The sequence below is a fragment of the Toxorhynchites rutilus genome, chromosome 3 (genome assembly GCF_029784135.1).
Source record: "Toxorhynchites rutilus septentrionalis strain SRP chromosome 3, ASM2978413v1, whole genome shotgun sequence".
Classification (NCBI taxonomy): Eukaryota; Metazoa; Arthropoda; class Insecta; order Diptera; family Culicidae; genus Toxorhynchites; species Toxorhynchites rutilus.
The window spans coordinates 303,067,775-303,078,695 of NC_073746.1; the positions used below are offsets into that span (position 1 = coordinate 303,067,775).

The following is a 10,921-nucleotide window of genomic DNA, read 5'->3' on the forward strand; positions in this document are numbered from 1 at the left end:
GCAGAAATCCCAGGTACTTATAGGATTCGCCTTCCACCAAATCTTGAATCACTTCGCTCTCGTTAATGCGGAATCCATCAGTCTCCACCAATCGTCCACGGTGGAGCTGTACTGCCTTACACTTCTCGATTCCGAGTTCCATCCGCACATCGGAACTAAAGTCGCTCACACACTGTAGAAGACTATGTAGCGCTTCTGTTGATTCCGCAAACAGTTTCAAGTCGTCCATATAGAAGGTATGGTTTATTGTCGTTGTTCTGTTGATATGGTAGCCATGGCTGCTTCGGTTGAGTGCTCTGCTCAAGGGGTTTATCGCAAGGCAAAACCACAAAGGACTGAATGTGTCACCTTGGAATATTCCCCTGCGAATATTGAGAGTTCTGGATCTCAACATAGTTGTTCCGTCGGTGATACTAAGCGAGGTGCTCCAGTTTACCATTGCGTGTTCCATAAACCTGATGACGCCATCATGTATCTTGTACATTTTTAGTACCTTTATCAGGTACGTATGCGGTACTGAGTCGTATGCTTTTTTATAGTCAATGTACGCCATACTCAGGTTCCTTCTGTTTCGGCTTGCTTGCCCGACGATGACTGCATCGATAACGACTTGATCTTTGCAGCCCCGCGTGTTCTGTTTACAGCATTTCTGTTCTTCTGTTAATATTTCGTTAACATCGCAATGGTTTTGTATCTTTTTATTAATCACCGACGTAAGTAGCTTGTACAGGCTCGTTAGACATGTTATTGGCCTGTACTTCGCCGCATTCGCTGTGTCTTGATCCTTTGGCATCAGATGAGTAATTCCCCTGGTCACGAACTCCGGTGTTGTTTAGGGATTTTCTAATACCTTATTGAAGCACTCTGCCATTCGCCCATGAGTTGAAGAAAACTTTTTGTACCAGAAATTGTGCACGAAATCTGGTGCTGGCGCAGCCCAATTCCTGGAATATCGAATGGCTTCGTTGATATCATGGGCGGTCACCATAACGGCAGGCATTGCTTCAAGTCCGTTTCCCTATTCCTCTTCTTCTGCCAGCCACATCCTGTTACTTCGGTGTTGAATAGGGTTCTCCCATTAGCCTGACCAAAACTGGGTAACTTCGTCAATCTCAGGAAGACCACCATCGTAATTATTGCGTTTCTTTTTGATGCGGCTGTAGAACTCCCTTTCGTTCATACTGAACATACGATTATCCGCATGCCTTTTCGTACATTCCGTATAACGTCTTAACCTTTTTGATAGAGCACTCAACCGTTGTACATGGCTGTCGAGGATCTCAATGATGCGGTTTTCATTAAGATCAGAGAGCTCTGCCGGCTTCACAATTTCAGCAACTCCACGAATCAGCTTTCGCGATCGACTTCCCCTCTTGTACTGCGTTAGTCGATCGATTTTTACTCGGAGCGTTTGGATACGACCTTCCAGGCGTCTCATCCAAGCAGGTTTCGGTTTTTCGGAGAGTACGCGGTTCTGTCTATCGTCTTGGTGAAAGGTGCGCATTCCTAACGTCCGTACAACAGCTACAGTTCCACAATAAACGATAAATTGCTGCTCCTCTAGATTCTCTACCACTTCCAGGTACACTGGAAGAACTTCCTGGTCGAGTACTTGGACGGCACTCGTTAGTCGGTGGGAATACTGCAACTTCGGAATCTTGTGTCGGGTTAAGGGGTCCGTTCCGTAAAACTGGGTCACTGCTGCATCCATGTGGACAGCCAATTCGTTCTTTAGTTGACCTCTAGGCTCATCCACTGGATCCGGTGGTGGTGCAATAGATTCGCGCCTTTCACTAGCGACCGATGCACTCAGCCTAGCAGAGCTCCTTCTCGACATATCGCTCGATCTTCCACTCTCTCTACGCAGTTCTCGTTGCACTTCCAACTTGATGGCCTCTATTTCAGCCGGGGACAGCATGTTGTGTGACAAAATCGCTCGTCTCCGTGTGTAGAGCTTATTCCGATCTAGTTGGCCGGCAAATCGTGGGAACTGCTCGTTGAACATTTCCAGCATTCTTGGTCTGCCGGACATGTCCGTCTCCAATCTTGTGCAGACATAATAGCAACGAATCACGAATTCATTCATCTCTCTCGTCCACATGATTCGTTGCCGTTGGCGGCCTGTCAATGTGAGCGACTGACGTCGTCCAATCGCAGCATCATTGTGCATTGCAGCATTGCCATTGTGATTTCTTGTGCTGCGGGTTCTGTTTAGCGTTCGGTTTACGGGCTGAGCCCGATGACTAGGGGTCCGCTCTTGCACCAATTCCTCTAGCCGCTGGCCGCTCGCATGTACGCCCATTCCAGGACCAGCTCCAGTCCGGGGGCCCTCCTCAGGCGATCGCATTACTATAATTCTCCGATTTCTCAATTGCATTATTGGTAGTTTTCCTTTTCCCGGGAAAACACGGGTTGGCACAGGTTGCTTCTTAGAGTCCTCAACCTGCCTGAAGGACGGTATCTCAGCCGTTCCTAACCTGGAATACAGACGCTGTTGTGGGTCGCTCCTAACATGGAGAACAGACACTACACTAGTCCCCCTTCCCTGTTTGCATACGACCCAAGGTCCCACCGGGGTTGGTTACCCGATCTTTCCAAGGGTTGCTCGCATCTCAGCTAGTACGTCGTGAAGGTAGGGATCGGAGTTCCTGGGCAGAGGCTGAAGGTCGCAATGGGAACTACGAGACACGTGCACCAGGCATAACTAACTTATTATTATTATTATTATTATTATTATTACTGTTTATTCTGCAACTTAAGGCAATGCCTTTTCAAATGTTACAATGTATTTTACATGGTAGAACTAGTGACACATACCTTGGAAATTTGTATAATTTTTCTAATCTAACAAATTTTTAAATTAATTTTCACGAAAGTGCTCGAACAATCCTCTCCTAAATGCTGAATCTGATTTTCCCAAAGTTAAATCATTCGGTAGTGAATTCCAAATTGCAACACCTCTGTCAAAGAATGAATTGCCATATTTCATCAAGTGGTACCGCGGAATTACAAACTTCCGACAGCGAACGCTTCTCAATGGTCGCAATTTACTGAACAAATATTTTGGTTCTTTGTTTTTTATTAGTTGGAATATCAGCAAGCAACATCTCAGCTTCCCAAAGCTATGAAACGCGCTTCCAAGTAACTTTGACTGCAAATGTGAAACTTGCTAAAAACTATTTAGATTGAACATGAATTTAAAGCTTTTTTCAGTTTGTTGATTGCTACTGATGAAGACTGTATCGAAAGTCACAGAAGGGTTGTATTCGGGATACGACCGCATTGTTGACGTAGGATTCCGTTAGGCTATCTGTTGATTTAGGATATGTTTGAAGAAATGCATCGTTAAACTCTTTGATAATAAATTGGTGGCCCTGAAAAGGGGAAATTTTGTTTGGTTGTTGGGTATTGTTTATTCACTCCACCAGTATTTACCGAGTGATGATGACATAAGTATGGTAAACAGTCGTTGGGTGGTGCGTATCAGATAGAAGATGCCGAAGTGGAATGAGATATAATGAAAACCGCCCTCTGTGACCCTAGACGAGATGCCTCCTGTGTTATGAATGGATTAAATAAAGAAAAAAAAACTCACCAATGTAATATAAGATAATTACCAATACCGAACACAATTATCAATTTTTCTCATCAGTAAAAACATGTTACTTCAATATAGAGAAAACATATTTGAAATGGAAAAGGTAATTTTCTTTTATAATTCTTACTTTCTGAGTGTTTATTCAATCCAATGTTAATTTTAATTGGACTAACAACACCTAATACTATATGTAGAGCATATGGGAAATCACTTTCTCGAATACTTCTTCACTTTTCCAATTTTTTCTCGCCGCATGAATTTTCCTTGAGTGAAAATGAACAAAACAAAACAGACAGCTTAAACCGAATGACCCGTTCTCGAGCAGGAACACACCTTGGTTTTTATTTATGAAAATTTAAATAAATCGTTTCATATATCAAGTCATTTTTAACATAACTGCTAACCATATACAATTTTACAATTACACTTATGCTAATTTTCTCACAATACACGATCGGTCATTGATATGAAATTTCACGAAGCAACCAACATTAAAGTTCCAAATTTAAATTTTATTTGATAAAATTAATCGTATCATGCAATATAAAAATGTCCCCGACTATATTTGCAATGCCGATTTCCCTCGGACACCTTGGTTTTGATGTCTCTGTTAGGGAACACATTTAGGGAGGATCAAGAGTTCCCCCTACTTTCTTGTATTTGCAATGCCGATATCCCCCAGGCAGGTTAGTTTTGATGTCACTGTTAGGGAACCGCCGCATGTATCGTCAATTTCGACCAATTAGAAGTGGATATTTCCGTTAGGAAATGGGTTGACATTTTTCCATTGTTCGATAGTTAGTTTCATGATATATATTATTTTCTTCAATATAAAAAAATATTATGGAGTGCCGAAATCGATTGACGCAAAAATTGCATCAATCCATCATGAAATGACAGAGCAATAAGCGTTTGAAATTGGACAATTTTCACGAGACGTAGTCCTACGTCAAAAGGAAATCGCACGACATAAAATGATGAGGATAAGCGATTTAAACCATTTTATTTTAATATTAAGACTCAAAAAACTACCACTAAGCTGCAATGAGCGTAGTTTTCCATACACTTTTCCACATTGTTCGAGAATAAAATTGTCCCATTCCATATTTTCCTGAATTTGTAGCCCAAGCTGGTAACAGAGCTAACTAATGGCAATAATGAGTTATTCAGTCTCAAACACGGTCTGTCAACATTATTTCTAGCATCCCCTATGAACATTGCGTACGACTTTTTAAAATTGATTGACAATCTATTTCTCAATGACCACTCAGAAATACGAGCCAAATCTTCATTCACTTGAAAAGCGATTACATTTGTATTTTGTATAGTACATTTATGATATAGTTGCACGTCATCTGCATAGAGGTGAACCATGCAATATTTTAAATTGTTCGGAAGGTTGTTTATGTATAACGAAAACAAAATTGGCCCCAAAACCGATCCTTGAGGCACTCCTGATCTAATCGGAAGAAAATTAGAAAAATTGAAATTATTCCACACAGTGTGAAAACGATTACATAAGTATGAACTAATTAATTCGACAGCACTGCCAGAAAACCCAAACTTTTTCGCTAGATTTTTGCATAAAATACTATTTTGAGCATAGCTGTTTTGGTGCTATGTTTAAGGCGGTATCATGATTGACATTCGTTCAAAAGTCTATTTTCATGAGTATATAAATATATTTGACTTTTGATAATGCGCTCAAATGCTTCCGAAAGCATACTCAAAATTCAGATGGGACGAAGGTTATCTATGGAATTAAAAGTACTTTTTTCTAATTGGGATTATTTTTGAATATTTCCATGCAGTTGGGAACTTCCTTGTACCGATAATTGAATTAAATATGAAAGTAACTTGTCTTAAGACTAATGGCAGAATTATCTTCAAAAATCGAGGAGAAATGTTATCAGTACATTAGCATTAGCATTAGACGAGATTTCATACAGAGCATTAACAACTCCAACATCGCTGACTACATTGAAACTAAACTGATTTTCATGAGGTCCCATCGTAAAAATTGGCTGCTGGACTGTGTCTACATAGTTGCTGGCAAAATATTCATTAATCTCATTAGCGTTAAAATTATTGGCTGTGTATGTGGATGACTTTCTTGTTCCCATATCATCCAAACGTTTCCACAAAACCTTAGGAGAAAGATTTATGTATGAGATAAGTCACATGATTGCGAAGCCTTTAGCACCAATAGCACTTTTAAACCATGGATTCGTTCTTGTTTTGGATGGACTGAATGTTGTCATAGGTACATATTTATCATATAAATTAGTAACAACAACTAAAACGTCAGTATCAAATGATGAATAAAAATCGAATTCACTTAAGATCGTTCTAAGACCATCAACATCTATGCGATTGTAATCACGATAACTAACATCATTAGCTTACGTTACAGTTACGATACTGTAATCCAGTGATGCAAAAATGCGATCATGGCTTGATAAAACCGAAATTTGTATTTGGTTGAATCAGAGAACTCGAGAAACACTATTGGATTAAAAGAGGACAAGTTGAGAAGAGCCATTGTTATAGAAATAAGTAGGCTGAAGACCCGAGCTTTCCATCTGATGGCTAGATAAAACAACCATGAACCGTGTCGTTGAAAATAATACAGAGTTTACCAAAATTGTGTTGAAATCGCCCAAAAAGTATATATGGCTGTAAAGCGAACCATATTTCTGCAACAATTTACCCAAAGTGATCGAGGCGTCAACTCCCGGAGGGTTATAAAAAGCAGCTAACAGAATTTTCGTCTCTTCGATTAACAATTCTATCATCAAAAACTCAGTGATTCTATCGGTGTCATTGTTTGACTGATCAACAATACGATAATATAAACCTCTTTTGAGATAAATAACAACTCCTCCGCCCAACCTTTTAGTTCTATCGTTTCTAATGAGATTGTAACCATCAATAGCAATCAAACTACTATTAATGCGCTCATTCAACCAAGCTTCACAAATACATGCAATATCAACTTCAGATATATTAAAAACCTGTTTCAATTCATGAAGCTTACTTAACTTCCGAGCACATATCGATAGACTATTTGCGAAGCATATTGAGAGCCGGTCAACCGCCAATAAGGAATTTAGAAATTTTTTAGAGATGAACATACATAGATATTTACGTATTCGTAACTGCACAATAAACTACGTGCACTCTCTATCGAGCATTGCAAAATAATCACTGAAACATACGCACAATGTAATTTTCTCTAATCAGCTCCAAATATGTTATACAAATCTTAATAAATCATAAGATGCTTGAATGGAAAGTTCAACATTAGCGTGTTTCGCGTTGTCCGACTCCCGAACGTGCAACGATGATTGTGCTCATTTAAATGTTTAACTCCCCCATCGGAATTCCCTCGCCTCATAGTGATTCAAATAACAACCCTAACACCTGAGTTATTGTGGCGGCCGATTTTCGGCCATTTCGGCCATTTCGGCTACCTGTCGGCGTTACTCACCCAAAGCAACAACAACAAGAAAGGTATATGCGGTGTGCGGTTTCGATTCGATTGTTTTCCGCCAAAGATTTCTTCTTTTTTTTTTCGCTGGCTTGGAGCGACAGCAACGGCTGGGCGGGGGAGGAAAACAATGATTCACAGCAAAACATTCGAATGTAAATGGATCCGAGAGGTCTTCTTCGTCACCGCTGCGTGTTCGCGCACTTTTTCCCTTTCCATTTCCAACTTGATTTTCTATTTCTTCTTGCGCACAATGATTTTGATGGGCGAACATTTTCTACGCTAGAGTGGGTCCTTAATGACGACGTCCAATATGCTTGAGTGATCGCCGCCCTCCTTTTTCGGTCACCGCGTCAAGTGCGAGAAGGGCATTTTCCCGGCTCCGAGTTTGACTTGTTGCCGTTTGAGGTTGTTGTGAGTGAGTCGGTTTTTTTGTCTTATATATTTTTTGGGAAATAATGGCACCCAGGGACGCGTAAACGCAGACAATAAAATAGGTTGAGTGATCGTGAAGAGTGTTTGCCACCAGTAGAGGAATCTAGATTTGTACAGATCCAATCGCAGATGGTAAATCGGATTGGTAATAACATGATTTGAAACAAACAAACGCAAAGATTATTCCTTCCGCTGGAAAATACGCCCACAAGCGCCGAAACACGCGAATTACGCAGCCCAAATCCGCGGGGCAGATCCCAAACGCTCACAAATTTGATTGTCTCGTTTCGGGCAGCGAAGCGATGATTTATGTAAGCCACGTAGAAAATTTAAAAACTGCAACCTCCTGCTGCCACAGCAGCCGGATAGAACAAGACACAATGTCATCCTGCTTATTATCCCCAGCTTCCAGCGAGGGTGGAGGAGAAATTTCTTCGGGAGAAACTGTTTCCTGGTTCAGCGTTTCTTTCGCCGCAAGATAAACACAGCCGCTGTCGTACTCCAAATCTTTCGGCAGCCCGAAAAACCGAAGCCGCTGGGACTGACACTCTGTCTGCACTTTCGGCCCGCTCCGACCCCACTTTGTTCGCACTTTGCATCCCGAGCAATATTTGAATAATTCTTAAAAATAAATCCAATTGTTTCACTGTCAGGATTAGAATATGACAAATTTATTATTATCATTTTGCCATTTTCCACAAACAGACGGGAACCGTCGCCGCTCCCCGCCGCCCACACGATACGATCTCGAGAAGGTGGATGCCTTACACGAACAAATAAACAAGCATGCAGGCCGGTTCCGTTTCTCCGGGTGCAAAGGCAACCGCCGGCGGAATCACTGGAGGAAAATTCTGTTTGATCATAAATCTTGTTTTTCTTGAAAATCCATTTTCAGCATGCGATTTTGCTAAAGCGCCCCGGCGGTGGGTTCGTTCGGGGGAAAATGTGGTCCAAATGTTGCCCAGCAGCCAAGGAAGTTTGGTTCTTTCGAAGACGGGCCTTCCTGGAACCCTCCGCGCGATGGTATGCTTTGAATCACTCATGTTCGCCCAGCCTGCAAGTGCTGTGCGGTCTTGTTTTGCAATTCGGATGATGGCCTCCTGCCTTCTGACACCCTCCTCCGCCTCCAAGGGGGTTCCTTCGGTACTTATCGCGAACCAAAGAAACCATTTTCAGAAGGTAAATTTTCGCAAGTGCATTCTTCGAAAACGTGGGGGGGGGGAAAAGAAGATATTGGTATTCTCGCGAATGGCCGCCATCCAATCGCAGCTAAAATCGTATTTATTTGTTCTGGAATTAGATTTAGTCCGCTGCTGGGATGAATACGTTTTCTTGTTTGTTGTGTTGGTTTTTGGCTTGTAGGTGGATAAAATAACGAGCGGCAGACGTTTTTTCTTCCGAAGCGTAGGCTGGAGGGAGAATTAATTGGATAATACTTTGCTTTCGAAAATGAAAAAAAAAAACACTTTACGGAATTGCACGCAGCTTCGGTGTTGCGATACGCGTTTAGCTTATGCGAGAAATGTTTTCTACACCTCCGCCCGCTTCGGATGCTGAACAGCGTCGAAACGTGCTCTGATCGAAGCCATTATTGGTGGAAATCGAATCGATTGGGAATTGGTCACTCCCAGTTCGGAGCAGGAATAAAAAATAACACACAAACGGCGCAATCGCCGTCTGTCCGCTGTGTCGGTATTGGTAGGAGTATTGAACCGGGAAATGATTTATGTTTTACGGCGAGTAGGATTGTATAATCTCGTTATATTTATTTTTATGTTTATTCTTGTGATGTAATTTACTCAGATTCGTGAAATCGAATGAATATTTGTACGTTTAAAACAAGCGGAGAAAATAATTGCTTCTTGATAAAGCGATTCCAATAGTATTTCTCGTTATGACATTAAGACAGCGTCTTCATTACTCTAAAAGGGCGAAAAAATTATCAATCACAATACACTCCGGAAAACTCTTCTTTTATTTGCCTGGCAAGCAAGACACCCGAGATATACTCCTTCTTGGGATCAACGTGTTAACTTCTTGCTTGTTTCCATGCTCTTCTACTGCTTGAGCTGAGTTTTCATGCTATAGTGCTAGCAGTTTATTGACTTCGAATATATTACTTTGTTCTGCGAAAGAACAGAACTTACGTGATCATGATTCGATTCACGATTAATCATGAACTGTACAGATCACGGTCCGTACAAACTTCGAGTAGCAACGAATCATCTCCTATCTCGTATGGAATGATGTTTCCTTGGTAAAGGAAATCAGGGTGAAACCGGCACTCTAAGGATTTCTACATATTTCCAATACCTCTCATGTTTCTTCGACTTCAAATCAATACAAAACTTCTATTCAACAATTCGTGAACTATTATACAGGATCTGTTGATCATTTCTTGAGTAGAACTCGAATTTTAATAGAGTACGAAAATGTATGTTTTTAGATGAAATAAATGGGAATGCGGGTAAAACCACCTTTAAAGAAACGAATAAAAACTTGTTAAAATAATTTCAAAGTATTAATAGGCTATCTATATTGGTGTTACTATGGATGTATGGAAAAAAAATCATCGTCGTATTTCAAAAACCGACCATGTACAAATTGTTTATTATTATCAAAACTTTAAGCGCTTTGAGGCACCCCTGAATCATGTCCGATTGAGCTGAAATTTTGCACAGGTCATTTTTTTGGGGCCGATAAACAAAATGTACATGGTCTTTTTTTTAAATTCGATAATTTTTTACCTTTTTACCATACCTTCATTGCTTCTCAGACTAAGTCCCAAAAGGTCGATTTTCGGCCAAAACTTTTTTTCGAGATGACATCAGATCTCGACGTGCATTTTTAAGTCATTTGGCATCGAAAAAAAAATTTCGATCTTCCAAAATTCCTTTACTACCTCCTTGGAAGATTTTCGAGGATCAAAAAATCAAAACTTTGAGCACTTTGAGACACCCCTAAATCATAACCGATTGAGCTGAAACTTTGCACAGGTCATTTTTTTTTTGGGTCAATAAAGAAAATGTACATGGTCAGTTTTTGAAATTTGACATGGCCATTTTCGCTGCCACCCTAATCTATATACCATGTAGACACTTTAAGAGAAGAAGATGGGGGGATAGTAACAAATTGTATGTAATTGGATTGTTCGAAAGCAAACAGATTCGTGTATTTCAACTGCAAAAAATAGCTGTTCACTGGAGGCTTATTGAACCCCACTAAACTAATTTTGCGAAACAGTGTGAAGAAAATGATTGTTTTCGCACACTTCCCATCAAGTAATATCAACCAAACTCTAATCGATTACTCACAAGATATTAAATTTTGGGCGTCTCCGTAGCCACATTGGTTGCGCGTTCGCTTAGTAAGCGATCGATCGTGAGTTCAAAACTCAG

At 40.6% G+C, this 10,921-nt stretch overlaps 1 protein-coding gene across 1 annotated transcript; it reads right to left on the reverse strand.

The window, feature by feature from the left end:
* Window positions 1-1,078: 1,078 nt before the first annotated feature.
* On the reverse strand, window positions 1,079-2,347 carry LOC129774358 (uncharacterized). The gene has a single exon (XM_055778080.1). It carries the CDS (start codon window positions 2,345-2,347, stop codon window positions 1,079-1,081), a length of 1,269 nt encoding a protein of 422 aa, XP_055634055.1.
* Window positions 2,348-10,921: the final 8,574 nt, after the last annotated feature.

Excerpts from the sequence above, each read along its gene's own strand:
- LOC129774358 (XM_055778080.1), bottom strand. The coding sequence starts at position 2,347 with ATGCGATCGCCTGAGGAGGGCCCCCGGACTGGAGCTGGTCCTGGAATG.